This window comes from Mesoplodon bidens (assembly GCF_964165515.1).
Source record: "Mesoplodon bidens genome assembly, chromosome: 9".
NCBI lineage: Eukaryota > Metazoa > Chordata > Mammalia > Artiodactyla > Ziphiidae > Mesoplodon > Mesoplodon bidens.
The window spans coordinates 81442093-81468090 of record NC_138166.1 but is presented as its reverse complement, the minus strand read 5'-3'; the positions used below and the strand labels follow the sequence as shown (position 1 = coordinate 81468090).

At 37.6% G+C, this 25998-nt stretch overlaps 1 protein-coding gene across 3 annotated transcripts in view; it reads left to right on the top strand.

Annotated features, from left to right (window-relative positions):
* Positions 1–25998, top strand: part of GRM8 (glutamate metabotropic receptor 8) — a gene marked incomplete at both ends in the record, with an annotated part of 776918 nt that overhangs the window by 605583 nt on the left and 145337 nt on the right. The window contains one exon of one of the 3 annotated variants that reach the window (XM_081244335.1): positions 8059–8195. In XM_081244335.1, the coding sequence (XP_081100461.1) occupies positions 8059–8195 (137 nt within the window). Of the gene's footprint in view, positions 1–8058; positions 8208–25998 lie in introns of all 3 variants that reach the window. The other 2 variants (XM_081244336.1, XM_081244334.1) reach the window with 2 other exon arrangements.

Sequence of the window (25998 nt, the reverse complement as noted above, 5' to 3'; positions counted from 1 at the left end):
TAAATAATGGTTTTTTTCTTATTTTAAATGTTCAGTCAGCTTATTTGAGTACCATCAGTACAGTTAAGGTTGTATTTCTACTTCTCAAATTGTGCTATTCATTCCTGATAATGACACTTTTCATTCTTAAAACACCTTTAAGGCAAGATCATAAAGACATTTCCAGAAGAGAAAGTACAATTGTCAGTTCTGTTTCTTCTTAGCGGCCATGGCTCACGGGCCCAGCCGCTCCACGGCATGTGGGATCTTCCTGGACTGGGGCACGAACCCGTGTCCCTTGCATTGGCAGGCAGACTCTCAATCACTGCACCACCAGGGAAGCCCGTCAGTTGAGTTTCTTGATGGAAAAATCAAGAAGGAGAGTTGGCTGAGAGAATTAGAAATGCCATTCAACTGCATTCCTTGTCCTATTTGTTTCACACACTAAAATAATCAGATAAAGAAAACCATTTCAGATTCTTATCCCTTATAGGTTATTACAAAATATTGAGTATAGTTCCCTGTGCTATGCAGTAGGTCCTTGTTCGTTATCTGTTTTGTATTTCGTAGTGTGTATGTGTTAAATGATGAGAAGGAGCCAGGCCATGCAAAGATCCAGGTGGGAAGAGCATTGGAGAAAGAGAGAAGGAGAGAGAGAACAAGAAACACCAAAGTACTGAAATAGAGCAAACGTCATGTGTTTGAGGAACAGAAGGATCCCGGGGTGGATGAAGTATAGAAACAAGTGACTGGAGAATTAACAAGGCTTTAAGGGCCATGATAAACACTTTATGTTTTATTTTAGTGAAATGGGAAGGCACTGCATGATTTTAGGGAGAGAAACCATCTGACTTGATGTGTGTTTCAGAGTATCACTCTGGCCGCAGGACGGAGAGTGGATTGTTGTTCACCACTGTGAACACAGATATGGGATAGGGGTTCAGGGAGAGATCACAGTAGCTTGGGCCAGTGCAGAGAAGAGGAAATGGAGAGAATGAGGAAATTCTGGATATGTTTTGGAGACAGGACCTGTTAATGTCTTAGATGTGGGCTGTTTGTTTGTTTTTACCACTGGGGCAGTTTGAATTTTATTTTAGGATCTTTTCTCCAGTTCTGGCATCCACTGAGCCATGGGTCAGACTTGGATGAATCCACACCTTTTTAGGGGAGAAACTATTGAAGGCGGGGATGGGGAGTCGGTCCAGTTGAAATTGAAGTGGAGGCCAGATCAGAAAGGCTCAGCCGTGGACTTCTTCCCCAGTGACTGGAGGGTTAGAGCAATAACTGCTGAAATCATTAGTCTTTTAGGCCTGCACTATTAAATAGGGATGGCTATTGAGCTTTGGAAATACAGCTAGTCCAAATAGCAATTATCTGTGAGTCTAAGGTATACACAGGAGTTTGAAGATGTGATATATAAAAAAGTGTAAAGTATCTCATTAATGTTTGTATATTGGTTACATTTTGATGTCATAATGCTTTGCATATATTGGGTTACACAAATGCTTTAATGAAAATAATTTTCTTATTTCTTTTACTTTTTAAAACTTCTTTGAAGAACAACTTTATATTTACAGAAAAATTGAGCAGATAGTACAGAAGGTTCCCATATTCCACACTTCCACACACACAGTTTCTCCAGTTATTAATGTTTTGTATTAATGTAGTACATTCGTTACAATTAATGAACCAATATTGATATACATTGCTATTAGCTAAAGTCCATAGTTTACGTTCACTCTTTGTGTTTTACACTTATATGTGGGGTTTTAACTTAGGTTTTTGAATTGATTGAATGGATAGACAGCCCTCAGTTCCTTACTAAGAGGAAAAAGACTGTGCGGAACATATTTTGAGTGAGGACTGTTGTGTCTGGATATGTAAAGAGTAAGATGGTTATCAAACAACCAAGTAGAGATACAGGTAATTGGTAAGTCTGCACTCAGGGCTAGGTGTATACATTTGAGACTCATCAGTGGAGGTATGAAGTTACATTTCGAATTAACATGGTCTGATGTGTTAATGGGAAGTAAGAAAACAGAGTGAGGACAGCTCACTCAAAAAGCTTTCTTTTACTGCTAAGCAGAGTGGATAAATGAGGCAGTGGGGTTAGTAATGGGATTTGTTTGCTTGCTTTTTTTTTTTTTTTTTTTTTAAGATGAGAGCTATGAGAACTCAGTTGTAAACTGAAGGGACCACTGCAGACAGTCTAAATCTGCTGATGTAAAAGAAAGAAGAGAACTGTGAGACAAAGTGCACAGAGAGTGAGAGTGAAGGGGGGTCCTAGCACTAGGAGAGGAATACGCCTTTGATTGGATGAGGGACGTGTGTTTCGGCAGGAGGGAAGCGATCATATGAGCATAGATGCAGGTAGGCTTTGTTGGGGAGTGAGGAGGAAGTCTTTGTCCTATTGCTGCTTTTCCTCCATGAGAAAGTCTGAGACAAGCTGAAGCGACCGGGAGGAGAATGCTGGATGTGTGCGACATGAAACAGTTAGTCATCCAGAAGTGGGGGAAGTGGATTCACTGGGAAAGTATGGTAGAATCAGAAAGCAGTGTTGACTACACATTGGAAGCTGAGGTCATGAATTTAAGGTAAGACCAGAGAGCAGGGTCGGGACTAGATGAAGCAGTGGGGCACCTAATGAGCAGAATTTAGGGAGGCACCCACTCTCAGTCACGCCCAGGCCATCTCACATACTTCAGTCTAGTCCTGGCCTTGCCAGGCAGTAAAGTTTTATGACTTTTTCAAACAATATTCAGCTGCTTGAGTAGAAGAAAAGAAGATGTACAATTGAGTTCAATCATGAGTGTTTTGGTAGAGGAATAAAATCAGACAGAGAGGGGAGTATAAATGGACAGAAGGCATTTGGAAGGAACATCATAGAACCTATGCAAGGCTAGGAGGGAAGAGAAACTATCATGGGGGTGAAATACGCTGAGAAACTGGGGTAATAAAGGAATCAGTATATTTAGGGGCTCATAGAATTGTTGCAGTGGGGGAAGAAGGTGGTATCCAGAGAACAAAATTTGAGAGATGATGTAGTTACTGATTTTAGATTCTGATCATGTTAGTGGCGGGTGAAATGCATGTGAAAGTGTGAAAGTCAGCTAATGTAGAGGCCAGGATGCTGAGTCATTCAGGTGTGTGATGAAGCCACTAGAAATGACAACAGGAATATGGGTGGAAGGGAATACAGTGCACCAAATGCTGAAGTTTTCAGTGAACAAAGGCTAAGTAACTGAGATATGTAAGAGTAATCTGATTCCTACATAAATGATCATATGATTCTAAGTCAAATATATAGCTCTGTTTATTGTTGTAATGAATACTTGATAAAAATAGATTGGATAAGGGAGAGCATGAATAATTGAGTTTCTGTTGAAAGTTGCTATTTCCTATGGCATTTGGTCAATGACTTCAATCACATATATTCATTCTTCTTTGAAGGGTGCTAAAAATTACTAAATTAACTGATTTTATTTTTACCTTGCTTATTTTTTCCTGCTTACCCAATAGCACAGGTGGTTATGATAAGGAAAAGGGATAGTTTTGTAGCCAGAAAGAGAAATGCAAGTAATAAATATGACAATACACTGAGTGGCTTACACTTATAAATATATTTATATATAATATTTGCACATAAAGGTGAATGAATTACTCTTGCATTGCCTTTTGTATTGTGGAAACAAGAAAATGTAGATCAAGGGAGCATAAGTGTAGGCAGAGAATGGATAATGATGATGATAGTTTTCACATATTGCACGCCTGTCGTGTGCCAGTCACATACTTAGTGCTTCACATGCATCGTCTCATGCAGCCCTTGGAATAGCCCAGGGAGGTTGGGGTTATAATGTTCTCTTGACAGTTGACAAAACAGGTTTTGGAGAGTAACTTGCCCAGATTACACAGGGAACTGGCAGAGCCAGAAAGCAAACGCCAGTCCCTGAATCCCAAGCTCATAATCTTCCCCAGAACAGTATTCAACAGAGCCAGTATTTTCAAATAAAATCTTCATTGGATAGGTCATTTTTCCTACAAAAGCACGTTGGAGTGCTTGACATGCCTAGTAACGAAAATACACTTTTTTCCATGCATTTCATATTAAACAGAAAATATCCAAAGTGATATATAGACTCTGAGAGCAGTATCTGACTAGTAAAAGTTACCTCCACCTCCATGTTGTTTGTTTCCATTTCTCCACTAACCCACATTGATTAAAGAGTATGTAAAAATTAGTGCACATAAAAATTTCTGAAATAACTAAAGTCTAGGATGGAAAGAAACACAAGAAAACTTGCTGGAACATAATTTACTATATATATATGAATTTAGCCTAACAAAATATAATTATATTTCTTACTTGTGTTGTTAGTAAACCATAATACATTGATGGATATATCGAGACGTTTGTCATTTCAAGTTTTTTTCTAGACAAAATGCTGCTTAATTCTGTCTTTCAGGGTGCCCAGTTTCAGTACAAAGGGTGATCATTCAAATTTCTACTTGTTGAAATTAATAAACGACATAGCCTCTCGTGGTTACTCAAGGGTGTTCTTTGTTACATAGACCATAGTACCAGGGCAATTATTTGAGATAAGCCAATATGCAATTGAATCAGTTCTTTGTTGAAAGGGTTGAAGTAATTCGACTGCAAGCCTAGCCCAAGATCAGAAATCAGATTAGTAAAACAAGTTGCAAGAGTGGTTTCTAACATCGCACTGATAACAGTGTAAAAGGGACTGATTCAGTCCCTTCATTTGTGAACATAAAAGATGAGAGCTGATATAAGTGAAGTTCATAATGCTATGAAGAAGCTGAATGTGGATTTGCTTGGAATCGTTTGTGGACGCCTCTTTCATGCTCTACTGTAATTTATTGATTGCACACTCAATATCAAGCAGTCTTCGGTGCCGTGCCCACAAAGATAAGAAATGCACTCTGCCTTTATTAAGGAGACCACGGTCTTGTGAGGAAGGCAGAGGGTCCACCCAGTATTGAGCATGTAATAGGCTCTCAATAAATATCTGTTGAATGAATGTTTTGATCAGGAATGGGGATGGATAGTACAAGTGTACAGAGAGCAGTGAGTGCCATGATAGAGAAGGACAGGACACGAAGAGGCACTTGGGTCCCTGCTCCAGATTTAGAAGATAAGGATCCTTAAAGGTGTGCCTTTAAGACACATCTTGAAGGAATTATATAGAGAAGAAAGGTTAGGAAAAAGGAGGAAGTGAACTTATAGAAAATAACATGCGAAACAGGATCGTGAGAAAGGGCATGGTGAATTTAAAGAACTGGATTTTAGGTATATTTGGCTTTGTATTAGTAGAGGAGAACAAGGATTAGAAAGGGTGACTCCAGAAAAGCCACACATGCTCACTGAGAGGTTCTTACGCGCCCATATAGACCCTGGATCTCAAACACAGCACTGCCATAAAACAATAAAGGAAATAATAGTTAATATTTATACAATGCTTACTATTTACTGAATGTTTTCTGTATATTGATTCATTTAATCCTCATATCCCTCTGAGATGGGAATTACAATTAGCCCATTTTAAAGATGAGCCAAGTGAGGAACAGACAGATCAAGGAACTCACCTGAGATCCTCTATCTAATAAGTGCCAGAGCTGGGGTTTGAGTGTGATGATCTGGCCCCCAAACCCACATTTCTAGTACATTATACTTTTATATATTGTATGCATACTTTAGTATATTGCCTCTTGGTGCAATGCCAAATTTAGTGTAACTTGCTATTAATAATTATATTGAAGCATCCAAGTGGGACAATTATGTTTGTGATAATACAGCTCTCATTAGCTTGCTTTCCAGTATACCTTCTTGAGTTGGAGAAAAGAGATATAGAAACAGCTAGCACACTAAGAATTATATATAACTCAAGAGTACATTCATGAGAATGTGTTACACAAGTGACATTCTCCTAGCCTGGGTATCATTATGGTAAAAAAGATTGGGATGCTGTTGTAGGAGATAAGGAGCTATTCAGTGAGGAATATGACAACATTGGGGAATGTAGTTAGACAAAAGTAAATAATACTTTATTCATGGAGTATATGACATCAGAATTTTGAAATGGTATGTAAATGTCAGGACTTGTTGATGATGTTAATGTGAAATTCATAACTGATGTGTATTTTTCCATCCAGTAGTCTCTTACCCATTGAATTTCCATAATCCTTTGTCTAGATATTACTTAAAGAATGTTTAATATCCTGTCTATTACTCTGCATTGGTATGTACTGAGAATACATATGGGGTGAATCATCATCATCATCATCATAATATTTAATTACCACATGCATTGTTCTTTGCATTTGTTTAATTTTCATAGCAACTCTGTGAGTGTTATTATTACTCCCATTTTACAGATGAGGAATATGAGGATTTAAAAGTCAACCTGCTCACGTTCACTTGGAGTTAGAAAAGGTTTTGATCAGTTACAGCACATGAGTTTCCACTTGAGTGTCTAAGGAGTAGTTAAGATAGTGGTTGATTGGAGAGCTCCTATTTTTTTCTCTAATTCCCTATTTCTTTCTTGATTTATATATAAAGTCATTTCCCATGTGAACTAGTAATAATAATATAAATGCATATAGATCTTTTGAGACTTCAAAATATGTTCATCTTTATTGTGTAAGTCCCTATGTGACAAGTGAAGAAAAGAGAGTACATAAGTTGTGAAAATAAATGCAGAAGCAAAGTGAGCATGAATGTGCAGCTCTTGACTCTCAAAACAGTGCTCTTTCCTCCATGCTGTGCCATCTCTTGTGTCCTTAGCAGTTTTTTTGCAGATACCAGGCATCTCATCAGAGGCTTCACACTGCATTCAAATTTTAGGAAGATTCCAAAGAGGAATGCTTTAGACTTTTGTGATTATTGGTTTTAGTTTAAAAGTCCACAAGTAGAATAAGGAACTCATTGTAAGATGGAAATATATAGAGTTGACATGTAAAACTATTAGTAGTATATATTTTGGGGGAGTAAAATATAGAAAAGAGATCGCAAGAAGGGGACAGTTTCTAGTATAGTATAGAAATTAAATCCGGTATACGGTGAGAAGAAATTCAGGGAAGGGAACCTGCAGAGAGAAGATTGGCACAAAGAAAAGGGATTGACGTCAGGTGAATTTGTCAAGATAGTAAAGAGTAAGGCAAGAAGATGAAGGTGTGGGCTGTGGGCAGCCTCCAAAGGCTAGTAGAGAAAAGGAAATTCTATACAGAAAGTGAGGCTATAGATGGAACAAGAAAACATTGTGGGTAGTGATCCCTTTCTACTCTTAAAACCTGTGATTATGTAAAAGTTAATGAGAGAGAAAGTAAAAGTGAGCAGAAGCTATTAAGAGAAAAAGATGAAAGCTTCTGAGAGAAATGGAAGGTTAGAAAGATGACATTTCTTGCATCCTGCTGCTCCACCAGTATTGCACTATCACAGTGAATTGAGGGAACTTTTATGATCTGAGTGGAGTTGGGACTTCCCAGCGACCACTGCCTCACCCACTGAGAGGATCCTAAACGTAGCCCACATGGATAGACTCTTGGGCAGAGGTAGCAAAAGCAGAGGCTTAGAAGAGACATCGAATACGGCAGTTGCTTCTGAGTGGAGTTCAAGTCAGAATAAAGTAAAACTCTAGGGAATCTGGCTGCGACGTTCTCCTGCCACATTTTGAACTGCTGTTCATAGTTCATATTGTACAATAGCTGTTATGCTTCAAGGCGTTTACACTCTTCTCTATTAACTGCCATTCTCCGTAGCCACTATTGGCTGTCCAGCCTATCAACTTTTATTTATTTAACTGTTACGTTTGTCACCTAACTTGGATTCTCATCATTTACTTTCTAATGTGCATAATGAAGCACATCTTCTTCCTGAAAGTATGTCTGGGCTTCTTTTCATGTCAGATATTATGCTACCAAGAATGACCTTGTATGGATTATTAGCTTCATATCTCTTACTATGCACAATATTTTTTTAATCTACCATTTTTTTCTTAGAGAGAAATAAGCCCAGTGGTCTATCTCACTGAAAAGTTAACATTGTTTTCTAAACATTTATAGGTAGTGCTGGGACACCGGTCACTTTTAATGAAAATGGAGACGCTCCTGGTCGTTATGATATCTTCCAGTATCAAATAACCAACAAAAGTACAGAATACAAAATCATTGGGCACTGGACCAATCAGCTTCATCTAAAAGCAAGTATCAATATAAACTTATACTTTATGTATATTGTTCTCAAGGAGAGACGCTTTACTTTTAAGTGTATAATATAACATTTGTTAGAATTGATCTTCTTGTAAACGTATTTTCAGAATATGTATGATTTGATCCTTCTTCAACTTTAAAATGTTATGAGAAGTCTTAAATGTCTGTAGAGATATTTACTCTCTGTAGGGATTTAATGAAAGATCTCATTTTCTTTTAAGTGAGTAAATATACATTTAGGGAAACTTTATACTTTTCTGAAAGGCTCAGTTGTTCAAACCTTTGCACAGTGTGTGTGTATGTGTGTGTTTTGGGGGGAGGGGTGACAAACTGTGCCATGAATGACAAAGTCGGTGCTTAATAAGTGTGCTTCACCTTTGCCACATCATAAGTTGAGATCTTGCAGCTACGTCTGCTGGTTGGAAGTCAGTCATGATCTGTACTTACATTACCTCTTTGAATCACAACATCAGAGAAAGTTAATGTACCCAAAAGAGATGTTCAGTTTTTTAACAGCCCTTAGGGCTGCCAGCTGTCCCTGTCTCCCTGGAGAGCCACGAAGGCCCAAGGCCCACAGATTTTGCAGTTCCTACAAGTGGCCATGTGAGGAGAACTTGGAGATCCCAGCTGGAAGCGAGGTCGCAGAGCCTGGGGCTGGTGCCAAAGGCAGTTGGTCATCTGCCTGCCCAGTGTCATGCTGTCACCGTCACCTGAGGCTCTGTCTCCTCCTGCTGGGACCAGGTGGGGCTGGCACGTGGGATAACGGCTGGAGGAGAAGCTCTGTCAGATGAGTCTAGCTGCACTCCAGAGGGGCTATCCTAGGGAAGGGGTCTTTGGGGGCACTGGGGGGCGCTGTCTGTTACCAGCACCCACTAATCATAAGGGGCTCCAGGGCAGGAAGCCCATCCTGAACTTGACGGATAGGGAGGCCCAGGAAGTCACAGGGCAGAGGGCAGGCAGTGGCTGCGTGAGGAGGGCACAGGAGTGGTTGGAGAAGCATCTGCTTATCACGGGGTAAGGAATCATTTCAAAATGTAACAGCTTGTGGTGCCATCTCTATGCACGCCAGCTCCTTCTGGTCTAGACAAACAAGGAGTATGCTCTGTGGTCGCAACTAAGGATCAGAGTTCCTTCATAGATGAACATTAATGTTCATAATACATTCTCTCATACATCTGTAACATTGGACTGTTGACAGGAACTGAGTGGCCGAGGAATCACTACAGCAGCAGTGTTTCCCCTGTAGGCAGTGAGGCGCTTTTAAAATGTGTCTGATAAACCAGAAACATACTCTTCTACTGTTATATTGTTCTATTGTGTATTTCACTCCTTCCTCTAGTAAAAGTACCTCCTCTTCTTGATTCTCAAAGCTACCATAACACTGTGAGAGCTGAGTTCATTTCTTAAATGAATAATTAATTTCATTTCCTAGCTACAGCTTATCCTAGCTGGAAGGTAAACTCTTATGACATACATGAGGGTGGGGAGATTATTCTTGCCTGTGTGTGTTTTACACGTGTGTATGTGCTTTCTTGTGTTTGAACCCATTCAAAAGACATCAGTTTGGTGTTTTTAATACATTTTTCACCTCTGTATGTCCAAATATAGCCCCTGAAGTGCTATGTTTATGCAGCACCTGTCACCATAGTTCTCAGAAAAGCAGACAATGAGAAATAAGAAAACTAGGATATTTATGATTTAGTGTCTCCGTAATGACTTCCTGATAATTATCACAGTTCTGCTTTCAATAATGCACAAAGACAGCTCATATTTGCAACTATGGTTGTACTTCGTAAGACCATGTATCTACACCTTACTACATGTAGCAGCCTGATGAAAACTTATCCCTTGTCCTGCAACCCAAACTTATGGAAACAAAGCTTTGATAGCTTTGTGGGTTATTGATGCCAATCTGAAAATCAGTTGCTTCTTGGCAAAAGCCCTTTTGACAGTGGACCTCTGTGAAATAAAATAATTAAACACAACAAAGAAAATTTGATAAGGGTTAAAATAGGGAAGCTACTTTTTATCTGAGTTTTATGAATGCCAAACTGCTTACTATATTGTTATGATTAAGGATTTAAATAACAAAGTTCAATGGTTGAAAAATATGTGCATTAATATATAATATGAAGATACCTAAAATAATTATACACACCAGCACATGTACACACACACACACACACATCTCTCTCTATATATATATTTATTATAAAACTTTATGTTGAATCTCAAGCTGCTCTTTTATGTACATTTATGGTGCATGAGAAGTTTTATGTTTATTATTGTGTTATTGCTCATAAAATATATCAAAACGATTTGTAAGAATTATTTCTCATGCATGATTATGATCGTTTATAACTACATAGCCATGCTAGCTTTACTGAAACAGAGAGAATCAACTCTCAGAAGAGAGTGAATTAGTTTGTGAAGAGAGGTCATACGTCAAGGGTTGAATTCTGAATTTTATCAGGACAAACAAAATGTTTCTCCTTGGGAACAGGATTAGTCATCTGTTTGAAGGTGGAGTAGGGGTTCCTTGGAAAGTGACAGATTTACTGAAGTTCTTCTTAGATCTTAGGCGAGGCACCAAACAAATGCTTTGCCCAGTTTTGTCATCTATAAAGTAGAAACATTAATAGCACCTACCTTAGAAGGTTGTAATAAGAATTAAATGAAATAATACAGTAAAGCAGTTAGTCCAGGGCCTGGCACACATGACATCCATAAACATTACCTATTATTAATCCAGTGTCTCGTGATTCTGTGTGGTCAGTGGGAGATCTGAGAATGAGTGTGGTGAGTAGAGAAGTGAAGATTCTGTCAGAAGAGGCACTTGAGTTTGCTTTAGCAAGTTCAGAATATGTTCACTTAAAATGGGGACCATTTGTCCCTATAGCCCATTGCCTGCCTTTAATATTGGCCTTAATACTTTAGCAAATCTATCTGCACTTACAAAGTAAACTTTATTTAATATAAGAATGTAGTTTCATTTCCTATGGTAGCCTGTGGCTAGATATCGTCACTTAGGTAGTTATTTTTGAATGGATTGGATGAATTCATTCTGTGCACATCTGCATGCTAAGTATTGGGATTAGAGTGAAAATGTGAACTCTGCTCTCAGGGCGCTTGCAGACTGGAAGGATAGATAGACACTCAAACCAACAATTCTAGTGCAGTGGGAAAGGCCACAGATGAAGGTATGTCCGTGGTTTTGCACCTGCAGCCCAGAGACAGGCCCCGAATCTGGCCTGACTGCTGGCGGGGGTTGTGATGATGGCAGGGGAAGGCACTCTTCCCAATGTACTCCATCCCTTCTTATTCTCTTAAACCAGATTTGCAATAGATTTCACACTCTCAATGGTAAGCATTTATCAGCCAGTTATTGGATTGAATTTGGCTTATTTTCAAAGAGCCAGTTTTTCTGACTGAATTCAACCATAGGCTAAGTTTGTGCACAGAGTGTGCATGATTATGCATATATGAGTGCAATAAATTTGCCCTGAATATATCTTAGTGGAGTGAAAGAAATTGTAAAAGTAGGTTATTCTTTTTTTTTTTCCTGGAAAATCATGAGGTGTTTTATTTCCTCAAAAGCATTGTCTTCATTGTTCTAAATATTTTTTTTCTTTTTTATGGCACTAACATATGTTCTTAACTTAGCAATTACAATGAGTTAGTAGAACTGTTTATTTTGATTTCGGTTTTTTATTCAGTAATCTCAGTCCACGCATGAAGGGCATATTGTCTACCTGAGAGTGACTTTGAACAATTAGGCTTCTCCGTTTTGTGAGGCTGAATCTCTCAAGAGGCAGGTGGTCCTTATTAGTGATTACAAAATGTACTGTAACCTAGAGGTTCAGAGCAAACAGAGGAGCCTGAACTGCAAAAAGAACAGCCATATGCTGCTTTGAATCCGCAGGGAGAAGGTGTATGGAGGCTACTGGATGGGCCTAAAATAACTGAGGGCTCACTTTTCTGTACTTCCAACCAGAGCTACTCTTTCTAGATTATTGTAAGAATGAGACATAGTTTTTGATTGTTTTGTTTTATTCTTTTTTTATTCAAATAAATTATTTGAAGATAAATAAAGATAGTAAAGGATAATGACTTCGTAAGAAAGTTTTATTGTGAGCAGCATGGAGTCAATTGGAAAGGGTGATTTGAAGGAGAAGGGCTTCATTTCATTTTGTGTGGGGCCACTCCATAGATGAAAGTAACTCTTGACCAGGTACTGAATTCTGACCCTCAGTTTTCTCATCTGTTAAGTGGGACAATAAATAGGCTTATTATGAAGATCAAATGCATTGGTATTTCAATGCATAGTGGTCAAAAACAAGACCTCAAAGTCAGAAAGAAGATTTTTGTGTTCCAACCTTCCATTCCTGAGCCTTGGGCACGTTATTTTACCTCTTTGAGTCTCAGATTCTTCATCTGCATGAAACAATCATAACTACTTCATAGAGTTATTGAGATAATTAAAGGAAATGGCATATCAAAGATCCTAGAACACTGCCTGCTACATATTCAGTGTTAAATATGGTAATAAAAATTTTGTTTTGTTTTGCCAGGAAAAACAGCCTATTGCAGAGGACCCTGTAATGGGTATTGCAATCTGAAATTCCATATGTGAAAAGTCTTTTCTGCGTTTATCTTGATGTTCTGAGTAGGGAGTAACTGTAAAAAGAGCTACACTATGATAACTCGTCTGTGCCTGTATAATAAACCCCAAATGTTTATTTTGGTCTGAAAAAAAAGTGGGCTTCATGAGTCAGTGCTTTGGGGACAACCAGAAACTCAAGCAAGCTTTCTGATTTAGTGCATTAAATCCATCTTTTCTATGTACCTCTACTGTAGTATTTATAACATGATATTTTAATTGAATATATGTCTTTGCCTGCCATTGGTCAGGCAGATATATGCTATACCAGGGGTTCCTCAACCTGCTTGAAATACAGAAAGAGAAAGTTTCTGAGTCCCCTCATTTGCCTCATGGTTATATTGCTTTGGATAAACATCAAAAGTTTTTAACCAAAATCACTAGATTCCCTAATGTCATAGAGGAACAGCTTTTCTATGATGAAGGGTATTGAAATAGCCTTGAAGTAAAGGATGGAGTGAATGGAGTGAAAACAATGTTCGAGGGGACGCTTGACCCTTTATTTGCCTTGACTCTTAGGAGCCATGCGTTTCCTCTTTGCCTGTTTCCCCATTGCAAAGTTGCCTGCATTTGAGAATGCTCTTTCATATGATAGTCAGTGCATATAAAAGATCATTCACCCTGTGAGACAAGCATTATATAAAGCTTTTCCCATCCTACAAAGTATGAATGTGAAGTCAATTCTCTGAGACCCTTTACTACATTCCAATAGGACTTTAAATGCCACTCTAATTCCTGCCTTTATATTCTATTCAGACAAGGCCTTTTTTTGCTTCCTTTCCTTGTAACAAGATGATTAGTTGTCAAAACTATATTTTTGTTCACTAGATACAAATTTATTCTTTTCAAAGTAAGTCATTTTGGGGTCAGTAACTAATTTTTGTTTATGAGAAAATAAGCATTTGGTAAATTCATGTTTTTGAGACATCAAGCAAAGTCAAGGTAATTAAAGTTTAACTGTGTTCTTGCTAGTACAGAGTAGGGGCTCAGTAAGGACTTGTTGAATATGTCATGAACAATATGCTGATATTTTCTAAATACTGACTTAATGTGGAGCACTGATCCAAGATTATTGATTAGGAAGTTGACTTATGCATAGATTATTTATTCAGTGACTGCTCCCTGCCAGGCAGGATGCTAAGCCATTGATAAATAATATAAATAATATATATAAATAATAATATATAATAATTATAATATATATAATAATATATAAAAATAACTATAAATAATATAATAATATAAATTGATAAATAAAATAAACTCCCAGATAGCAAATGATTTACTCCATTAAAGGTAACTGTACACTTGAATAATTATAATAAAAGCATACTTAGAAGGTACAGATTAAAGAACAAACTATGAATTAAAATATGTAATGATTACCTCCAACTAGAGGGACTGGATAAAGTTTGTTGAATTCAAACTGGATCTTCAGTTACTTTGGTGGCTAGAAATGGTTGGAAGAGTGTGTAGGCCATGGCAAAAGCACCCATACATCCATCCATCCTTCCATCCATCCATCCATTTATCTATCTATTCATTCCAGAATAAAGTGCCTCCAATGTGCCATTGCTCTACACAGTGCTGGAATGATCTAGAGGTGTTACAGATTCTATCCCCAGGATCATCCCTGAGTTGGGAGTGCACATCTGTTGGATGTGCAGGCATATCCCGCCTACAGAGTGTAAGCTGTAAGTTCATTGATGGAGATGAGGAATGTTGACTAGGTTTTCATAGGGAGGTGGAAAGGGGCACAGTTTATTTAGGGAATTGAGTGTGATCCTGAGCTGCCAGCACAGAGGACTATCTGAGCAGAGCATATCATGCAGAATGAAGAAAGATGGCTTAAAGCTAAATTTTATAGGGTTTCAAAAACTATTAGAACACAAGTTGATATTCTTTAAGCTACAGTGAGCTTTTCAATAGAGACATTCTCAGCTTTACACTTCAGGGAAACATTTTGGGCAGCAAAGTGTAGATTGGCTGGAGAAGAGGTCGTTCCATTATTTAGCAGAAGCCATAATTAAGAATTAATTTCTTTCTTATTTTGCCTAATTGTTTGGCAGGTTCTTTCTGCCCTATCTGTCCATCTACTTGGTTTGTGTTTTGTTCTACAAAATATTTAAAAGGACTTACTAAGATACACTTATCATAGTAGGAAAAACAAACAAACAGTAAATTAGGAAGAAAGGATCAAGGGAGTTGATAAATTTTAGTTAGTCGAGTTTGATTTTCTTGTCAATAATTATGGCCAATAGATTTATCTAGCTGTTCAGTAGAGTCAGAAATAATCATGCTGCTATTTTAAGAACATACAAAATTATGCCATATAAAATGATTTAATCTGATTAAGAATTCAGAAGCTGGATTCAATTATCTGGATCTAGTTGGAGTCAGATTCTCGGGGTAATCTAATAGTATCCAAGGAATCTAGTAGTTCATCAGGGAAAATACAAGTGGGGCACTAAAAAAGCTATTATTATTCATGAAAAATAGGAAAAATCAAAAGTGCTTAGTTATTTTGGTAAATAATGAAAGTGACACAGACAGGGAAAAGAAAGCTAAAAAAATAATAGAGGTCAAATTGGAAAAAGCAAATCAAAAATACAATGCAACTAAAGAAGGAGGTAACATAAAATAGAAAGTGCCTGTTTATACCAACACCAAAGAAGGGCAAAGGAGGATGGTGACTCTAGACTTTTATGGGGATAATAAAGTAATAAAAATGATAATAACTGGTATTTTAATCCTTACTTTAACCTTGGGAGGAGAAAAATAAGTGCAATTTTGACACGATGAGTAGAATCAGTAAGGTTAAAAACATAAAGTGATAATGTAGAATAGAGGAATAACTGGTAAAAAGTCATTTTCTTATGGTAGATTTACTAAACTAAAATATATGTGAACCCTGTATCCTAGGGTACTTTTAAAAAGCTCAGTGGACGCATCAGTGTTATGTAAAATCTACAACATACAAGAGAATCACAAGTAAGAACTGCAAAGTATTATATATGAATAAAATATGTAGCTTCCAGCTGTAGATGGAGGTCAGTAGTTGATAAGAGCATGAAACTAAAAAGAAAAAAGCTAATATGTCTGTTGACTGAATCAAAAGTTTAACATGACATCTTTCCTCAAAGCTTCCACTGTCTAAAGAAGGAAAATAGAGCCAGAAGCTGAAATCCTCCCAAGTCCCTATTCCATTTTGTTGAGTTCATGGATCCTTATCTCTAAGTGAAGTTGCAGAAATGTGCAATTGTGCATAAACTCAGGGGTAGAGATGGAAAATAGTGTTCTTTCTTAAATCCATAAATAAATGACAGAAGGATATAACAAGGACACAGAAAGGTACTAAATTTGACTAGTATTTGATTGCTTTTATCAGTTATAAAATCATTTGTAATAAAACATTATTTTGAGATAATTGCAGATTCACATGTAGTTGTAAGAAATGATAAGGATTCCATGTCTCCTTTACTCAGTATTCCCCGCAATGATAACATCGTGAAAAACTATGGTGTAACAGCACAAGCAGGATCTTGATATTTATACAGTCCACCAATCTTTTTAATATCTCCTGTTTCACTTATACGTGTGTATGGGTGTTTCTATGCATTTTTGACCTGTGTAGGCCCATGTATCTACCACTGTAGTCAAGATATAAGACATTGCCGTCACCACAAGGATCCCAAATTGTCATTTAATAGCCACACCCACATCCTACCCATATGCCTCCCTTCAGTGCCTGGCAATAACTAATATATCCTCTATTTCTATAAAATTGTCATTTCAAGAATGCTGTGTGGGGCTTCCCTGGTGGCACAGTGGTTGAGAGTCCGCCTGCCGATGCAGGGGACGCGGGTTTGTGGCCCGCGGAGCGGCTGGGCCCATGAGCCATGGCCGCTGAGCCTGCGCGTCCGGAGCCTGTGCTCCGCAACGGGAGAGGCCATAGCAGTGAGAGGCCCGCGTACCGCAAAAAAAAAAAAAAAATGCTGTGTGGATGAAATCATATTGTACATAACCTGTTGGGTTTGGCTTTTTTCACTCAGCATGGTTCCCTCCAAATTCATCCATGTTGTTGTGTTCCTTTTAATTGCTGAGTGGGTCCATGGTATGGATGTACCAAACTATGTTTAGTTATTCACTCTTTGAAGGACTCCTGAAAAATAATTACGCATCAACCTGCTATGAGTATTTGTTGAATTGTATGTAGAGAGAAACAGCAGGGAAGAGTGATGTCTCATCTCAGAACTGAGCTAAATCATTTTTATAAGATAGTTTTAGAAGTTCTAGTTAACCCTTTAATATAGAATATCTTTAGAAAATAGGAAAAGGAAACTTTCTTGCTGCAACATACACCTCAGATCCTTCGTAACTGGCATAGTGACACCTTGGCTGCAGTGTGCTTAATGCTATAATCGCAGCAAACATACCTAAGAGAAAAGTCCTCATTTAAAAGTAATACCACCTGGATCTATGTGCTCTTAACGCTATAGTCTGTGAAACCACACCTATGTTCCTTCTTATCGTGCTTCACTTTTCCATCCCTTCTGTCAATATTACACTAATGTTGCTGTCTATGGCACTAAAACCCAACTCTCAATGGGTTTCCAAGACTTTCTCAAAGTCATCCCTGTCCTGTATTTCTTAAGTTGTTCTGACACTCTGTAGGCTTTTCTGTATCTAGTTCTCACTTGACTGCTTTTGTAGCTGTCAGATCTGTTGGTATATGCATTCGGGCCATGTTTTTAAGATTCCAAAATTCAGACATGATTTCTAGATTAAGCCACTGTAAGATCTTTGAGACTACTGATCTAAAATTTGTAAAATTTTTAAAGGGGACCTGCAGGGACACTGCAGTTGGCATATGCTCTATAAATCTCCTAGCAGGAACCCACTTAAAGCTTGGCAACTGTGAATTCAATCCCTTAACTATCCTATCCTTAAACTAGTTTATCAAGGAATCAGCCAATTTTTATAAATGGTCTCCATAAAATATTTGACAGGGGTGTGATTTCATGTTGTTCAGGGCACCCATGGACTTGAAGGACAGACCCTAGGAGGTCCTGCATGGTGTGGAAAGTGTCACTGGAAACTAGGGAACTTGTTTTTACCCTGACCTCTCATTCATCCTGAGATAGGGTTGTGCTTTATTACTTAATATTTGGAGCCTCAAGTTCCATGTTTATAATATTAGGAATTTAATGTAGTTATTCACTAAAATTTCTTCCAGATCTATTATTCTCAAATTGGATACTTCAGATAGTGAGAGTTATGTTGGATGTATTTTCCTGTTTTTGTTTACTTGTTTTTTAGATTTAAAAGTTTAAGCCCTCCATCATTCAACTATACAGAAGTGATCCTACGGTGTAAACCTCACTGAACAGAGAGCTTCCTTATGTGATTTTTTTTTTTTCAATTTGGGATATTTATTTTAAAGAAGCATGGCTACTCATACCCTATGAAAACTAAAACCAAAATGGGAGAGGTTAATAAAGACAATAGGTATTTTGCTACCTCGGTTTTAACAGAAATGTAAAAATTGTTCAAAACAGATATGATATTAGTTTTCTTTTGCTCTCCCAGCTGCATGTTTTTATAATATACTTTAAAAAATAGGACTCTGCTATAGGGGAGCTAAGTTGATTCTGTTAGTTAGACTGAATCCAAACATGGCTAAGTAGAAATGACTAATGTGATTTGAGGATTGCTAGTTTATCTCTAAAAGGAGGGATAAGTCCTATGTTTGTGAAGAATTAGGGGATGTCATGGTAGAGAAGAAAAGGCCGCATATGAGCAATAAATGTGAGCTCGGCTTATTTTTTCTCCTATAAAAAGAGAAAAATAAGATGATTTCGGAATTCCTGCTGTGCCATCATAAATTGGGTTGCATTCAGCCTGTGACACTGAGGCAATCAGGCTGCAGCATTTATTGCCCTCTTACCTCATGTACAATCAATAGTTTTGTAGTCAGAGGTAGAGGTATCGGAACTCAGGCACCGTGATCTCATCTCAAGTCCGCCTTCATCACAGGCATGAGCTTATCCACTTCCTGAATCTCCCCAGAGTTCTTTCCACTCTTTATCGGATTTTTACATATTTGTATGTAAAACTTCTCTCCTGAGATGAAGTTTTTCATCTGTTACGGGCTGGCTAAGCAATTACTGGGCATTGCATGAAAAACAGAACTTTCTTTATAAGTTTTAAGAGATTGTTAAGAAATAATTGGCTTTAGAAAGTTCATACCGTTCTACTACCCTTATGACACAGCTTCCCACAGGACAATTTGGTTCATTTTTCTGAGAGTTTATGATCACTCTGAACATTAGGAGATAGTAGTCTCTTTTACAAAAAAAAAAAAAAAATCAAAAACTGTTGGAAACCTGAGGCTGAAATAACTTCCAAAATGATAACTGTGGCTCTTGTCCAAGTCAGCATTTTTTCAAATGCCTTCCTCAGAACACTGGTTCTGCAGAATTTTAAATAGCTGCTACATATGCACACAAAGGCCCTCTGGTTAAAAAGGCTTAGGGAATGTTAGGACAACTGTTTTCGTTTTGTTTTGTTTTCCTGCAAGAATTTGGAGACCTTTTAATATACTAATGTACACCATGGCTGACTGAGAAATGGGCATTGGATGTAATGTTTAATAAATTGATTTAACCATGAATCCTTTTTTTATTTGAAGAACATTTTGTGGAACTAATATTCCTTGAAACTTACTGTGAAAAATGTTGGCTTAAGTTGAATCCTCCACCTAAGTTACATTTATTAACTCACTTAATCTTTGTCATATCCCTGTGAGTTAGATACTCTTAGAGTGGCCATTTTATAGAAGAGGAAACTAAGATTAACAATAAGTTACTTATTTAAGTTCACTTGGCTAGTGGAAACGTAGATGAAATTCACAGGCATATATATCCTACTCCAGTGTGCCTGCTTTTAGTAATACTAAAGAAGTAGAATCAAGAAGAAGTTGGTGAACGGTTGGTTATGGGAACCAGGAAAGGTGGAGCTCATGATGACTCTTTAGTAGATGAGAAGGCAGAAGAGATTTTAGGAAAAAGCTTGCTATGGAAGAAAGCTTCAAGGAGGAAGTCACATTTAAGCTAGATGAATCTTGAATGTTCTGAACAACGGGCATGATGGCCGGGCATAGCAAGGGTACGGAGGAGATTGCACAGATGCAGAGAGAGGGAGTCTCAGAATTTTCATGAAGAACAGAGGAAATGGGAAGGAAATCACAAAAGATCTCATCAAAAACTGAATTTTGGAACGTGGATCTCAGCATTGAGTGTGGATATCATTCTATAACTAGCATCAGTCCCTGTAAAGAAATGACCTGAGGACCACTGGGCATTAGGAAGATTACCTGCCATCAGTCTATAAAAGAGATGGCTTTCAGGGACAATCATAATTTAACAATGCTGCTTGGCCATTTAAATTATTAGTGAATAGGCATGCCTTTAACTTACAGCTTATTTACAGAAAAAAAAAATCCTTTATCCTAAACACAACTTAGTTCTTCAGATGGGACAAGCAAGTTTTCTTTTTACAAAACACCTCAGTCTATCCTGCAGTATTTTCTTGAATTTAACTGACCTCATTTAAGGAATTTAGGGAATTTTGAGGTAGAGATAACAACAATTCAAAGTTCATCTAAGAACCATTTCTATAATACTGGTTAACAACAGAGCACTGTTAGATATCTTATTGTTTACATTAATCTTCTGTAATTCTTTAAGTGCCATAATTTTGTATATGTAAGTGAATGATTTAGTGAACAAATTCAGAAGCTGTCATGGCTGAGCTTGTAGTTCAGCTGACAAGTTATAGACACTCTTGGTGTACCTCAGAAGACAGGCGAGAAAAATTTCTTTTCCTTGAATACCAGCTTACTTTACCATTCCCATAAAAACTCTATAAAACTAGTTGGCCAGTGGTGACACCTTCTACCAGTATCTGAGCGAAGCCTTGTTATAATGTCCACTGCCTGCCATAAGCTTATTAAAATGTCACTGCTCCAGAATAGAGGCTGACACCAGTCAGCACAGCTACAGGTCTGAAATCTTTTCTCAACTAGGAATTGAAGCTTCCTATTATATACTGGCTCCTATTTTACAGAATCTTCTTAAAGATCAAGAGTTTTGTATGTGAAAATACTTTGTAAGCTTCAAAATGCTATAGAATTGTTAGCTAGCTATTATTTGTGAGGGCCATAATCATTTTGTATAGAGAATAACAGCCACACAAAATCACATTTCAAAACAAAACAAAACAAAATAAAAAAATCTCAACTTTATCATTTTCCCATTTGGGAGAAGTTTTGACATATATTGAGGTAAGTATAAAATTAGTCAGAATTGGATTTGCACACATTACTACGGAACTGAACTTCTAGTATTTAGTTTCCTCTGATTTTTGCATCTTTTATTTTTTTTTGGTGTGTGTGTGTGTGTGTGTGTGTGTGTGTGTGAAGTGAAATCTTTTACCTTCCCTTAAAAAAATAACTTTTCATACCCACCTCACATAAGAATGCCCATGGAAAATTCTGGTACTATAATTGGCACAAAGAGTAGGTTCTCAGTAAATGTGGGTTGAATCTGAAAACTCCTCTCCTAGAATTGTCACTTGACCATTCGTCTCCTGGGTAAGTTGAGATGGGAGGAGATATGTATTTTTTCTTTAATAATTGTCCTACAGCTGATATATAAAATCAAATACTAGAAAAATTAGATAACTAAATTAAAGCTCCAAATTAAAAATGGTAACTTTCCACGAATGTGTCTTTTTGCAGCCTTTTAGTAGGCTATATTTATTGGCATATAAAAGATAGCTGCTTTTGATAACTGGAGCCCTCACCATTCAAGAGTGCACCTCTAGAGCGTGGCAGCCATCTGCTACTGCCCCCTAGTGGCCGCCCCCGAACTGATCGGATTCTCTAAATGTTGAAGAAAAGAAATGAGGAATGTTCTGGAGCTCTGTGGCTTCCTCTGTCCTCCTCACCACCTGGCACATATACAGCTTCACCCATGGAGCAGCAGACACACTAAGCCAAGCTGTATTCCTCTCCACACCAGTTGCTTCTTCCTCATACTAACCACCCATCTCTTCTCTGCCATCCCTTCTCCTTCTCCTTTTTCTCTTATTCCCATTCTTTCTACAGGATGCTATAAGTGGGAGCGGGATTGAGAGGCTGTACCCAGAGGGATGCAGGATTCTGGCCGAACTGTGTCCTCTTTCCCATCTCACTACTTTTCTTTCTTTAACCAAAAAATTCTTCCTATGTCAGGAATATATGCAAATACATCATTTCTTTTAGCTTCAAAGCTATCCTTTATGATGATTTTGCTGTTTATATGTAACAGAAACAGTATGTCTAGTTTTCTCTTTAAGGAGAAACATCTTTGTTGTCCATAATCAGGTCTATGAATGAAGGGGGAATCCGGAATCATCGAAATAAGCTTGACTGATGTACACTGAAAAGGTCAGAGAAAGAAATGAATATATCTAGCAGGTCAGAATGAGCATAGAGAAAGGAGCATGGGCTGGGTTGGTGGGAGATTTTGAGAGGGAAGAAAGAAGAAAGAGAGGGTCTTTCAGGTAGCTGCAAATTGCAAAATTTACAGAGAAAGAGAGAGAGAAATGAATGCTTGAGATCAAGAGACCATCCATGGAAGAAAGCTTGCTCAAGAGGGATGCAAATGATTTTAAGAAATTGTGCTTGGTTAGATGGGTTACATAGAGATTCATCCTTTGGAATTACTGAGAAACTTCAATGAATATTTAAGTTGCTTCCAAATTATTATTTGGATATTTAGTCACTATGCTGTAGTGTTGTGAGGCAGTGAGTTTTCTGTGGTTATAGTATTTCAGTGTAAAGTGTCATACCTAGTGTTTTTTTGGAGTGCATCATCACCTAGAATGTAGGTTAGAGTGAAAATTTCAGTGTTTTACAGTGTGGAAATTTTATAGAAATTTCTAGATGACTAGATGTTGTCTGTGGTTGTCCCTGGCATACTGTACCAGATCTGGAAGGAAACTTTAGCTACTACTCTGATATTGATATAATGGTTTGGGATGATAATCTACTATTTGGCTTCAGATTACTGTATATATTACTTTTTAAAAAAAATTAGTATTGAGTGAATTCACTAAATTGAGATAGCATAGGACATTCCTTTACATACTGCAGATTAGAAATTAGCTTTTTAACCTTACCTCCTAAGATAACAAATATCTTAAGAAATGAGGGACCATTCAGAATGGAGGCCTGGCGGTAAATGACAACTGAGCGGGATGGATGTCCCGTCCATCAGTGATCCTGCATATCTACTCTTTCAGCACAATGTTTTCATATCATTTAAAGCTCATAAAATTCAAATTACTTGTTGTCTCTGGGTGTTATATCTCCATGGGGTTCGCTTTGGGCAAACTGGTTTCCTTTGAAGTCCCTAGCAATATATTTTAGGTTATGAATTTTCCATTCATTTTTATCTACCAACCTATGAGCCTCCGTTTTCTATTTTTCTGGCATTTATTTAAAATCTTGTCTGTTAGTTACAACTCCCTTTGCATTTTGTGTAATTACATAGTCTCTAATGACTTTATTCTTTCTTACACATCTAGACTTTTCCTACAGAGGGGTCCTGAAGGGATGGCCAGCAAATTCAAGAGCCCACTTCCCAACCTAGATCAGCAGTCTCAATGTGGTTTTGAAAGTAACCTCAAGAAATGTTATCTCACTTGTGAAGGGGGAAATCGCCTATTAATTGTGTAGATTATTAGATTTAGAAAAGAAGCGGCAGATAGAATCTGGCCATAACTTATGCTGCCAACATTCCAAATATATGTTCTTAAGGCAAGATTTTGTTGGGATGTTTATGAATGAATGTAGGAATTAACTGGACACTGACTTTCCAGGAAGACTTCTGGATTGTGTTTTTGCTTTTTCACATCCTGGTAAAAAGGAAGTGTTGTCATGGTAACTCTTATGGGTGGGAGTTGTTGGGGAGAATGTCAGAGAAGGCTCCTTATGTTTTTTGTTTTTTTAAATTTTATTTATTTTTTTATACAGCAGGTTCTTATTAGTTATCTGTTTTATACATATTAGTGTATATATGTCAATCCCAATCTCCCAAGCTCCTTAAGTTTTTAATAGCTTTATAATTTAACATCAGTGGTAAAGAAAGGTATTTTTCACGAGCTGTTCAACCTTCCAATACATGGGTAATAGGAATAGCTCTAAACTAAATTAATGATTGTTACCACTTACAAAAGCTTCTTCAGAGATTTCTAGTCCTTGTCAGTGGGCAGGTTGCTTCCTAGGAGTATAGGAGATACTTTGAATTTCTAATTTCTAGTTTATTTTATATTCATACAATGAAGTTGGCTATTACAGCTGCAGTAGCTCAATGCTTTGAGTCCTGAAGTTATAATTCAAGAAATATCCTATCTGACAGATGTCTAGGACTCCATGCTTACTGATGCAAGGATTTTTTGTCCAACCCTATTCTATACTGTGTCCCAGTGAGGGACTGCAGGTGAACTGAAATCAAATATAAAAGGACTGAAGGCCAGAAAATATGAATATATGATGTAAAAAAGTGACATGTAGCAAAGTACTAATTGAGAAGAAGTGAGAGGAGAAAGCAGCAGCTAGGGAGAAAAAGCCAATAGCAACCAAAAGTAATATCAAGTTACTTTAGGAACCAAGGAGATTGGAAAAATGTGATGCAGTCTAGAGCCAGGGAAGGGTTAAAAGGAAAATCGGAATGTTCTGCTCTTGAAATCCAAGTGAATACGCAATAAACTCACACTTCAGGTGACTGTAGGGAGAGAAAATTTTGTCCTCTGGGGGTAGGTTGTTCTTGGAGCTCTGATTGAAAACTCTAAGTATATTTAAGGACTGGAATTTGAAAAAGGATAACTTCTAAGATTGATATTGTCTAGATTGAAAAACTGGCAGACCTGAGATGGATTTGTGTGCCTGTAATTTGCCTTTCTGTATTCAGCTTAGAGTCCTAACACTTTGCAGCCAATAATAGAGTAGATTTTCCTTTCTAAATGGAAGAGACTGCATTTTGGGATAACTTATGTTGTTGGGGGGTGTGGAAGACATACTTTATACACATTACCAGGAGAAACCACTTGGCCCCTTCCATCCTCACAGTCACAGCAGAGCTGACCGACACTAGCTAGAAAATCTTCCTCCTTGTGAGTTCTCCACCTGATTTCATTCAAATTTTGGTGACAAATGTTAATACTACCTGAGAAGTACTGGTCTGTCAGGATTTGATTGGCAGCTCTGATCTGAATACAAAGTGTCCCTTTCTTCTTGAAAGAAGAATAAAATTTAAAATAAAATTGTTTCAGCATTTTTGTTTCCTTTTGAGGGAGTTCAGTATATCTCGGAACAGAAATTTCTCTACTTGGAGCCTGTCATGGTTGTAAATATCCGAGTTGGAATGTACCTGTTTGCAAACAATATCTACTTGGCACTTTTGCCAGCTTCATTGTAGGGAGCAAATCAGGGAAACATTTGCTTTTGACTATGTTATGTTAAGACACAAGGCAAAGCACCGAGCTGATCTCCCTGTGCTATGCGGCTGCTTCCCACTAGCTATCTATTTTACATTTGGTAGTGTATATATGTCCATGCCACTCTTTCACTTTGTCCCAGCTTACCCTTCCCCCTCCCCATGTCCTCAAGTCCATTCTCTATGTCTGTGTCTTTATTTCTGTCCTACCCCTAGATCAGCTCGGTGCTTTGTGACCACCTAGAGGGGTGGGATAGGGAGGGTGGGAGGGAGACGCAAGAGGGAGGGGATATAGGGATATGTGTATATGTATAGCTGATTCACTTTGTTTTAAAGCAGAAACTAACACACCATTGTAAAGCAATTATACTCCAATAAAGATGCTAAAAAAAAAAAAAAAGAAAGACACAAAACAAAACTAGATTAAGAAACTCCTCTGTCTTTGATGGCCCACTGTCTTGAGAGAAGAAATAACATTTTCCTTATTAGATACTTGTGACTCTTTCGTGTGTTCTTTTGCAGCAGCTAGACTTTGGGGGAATAAATTTTTTTTTTTTTTTTTTTTTTTTTGTGGTATGCGGGCCTCTCACT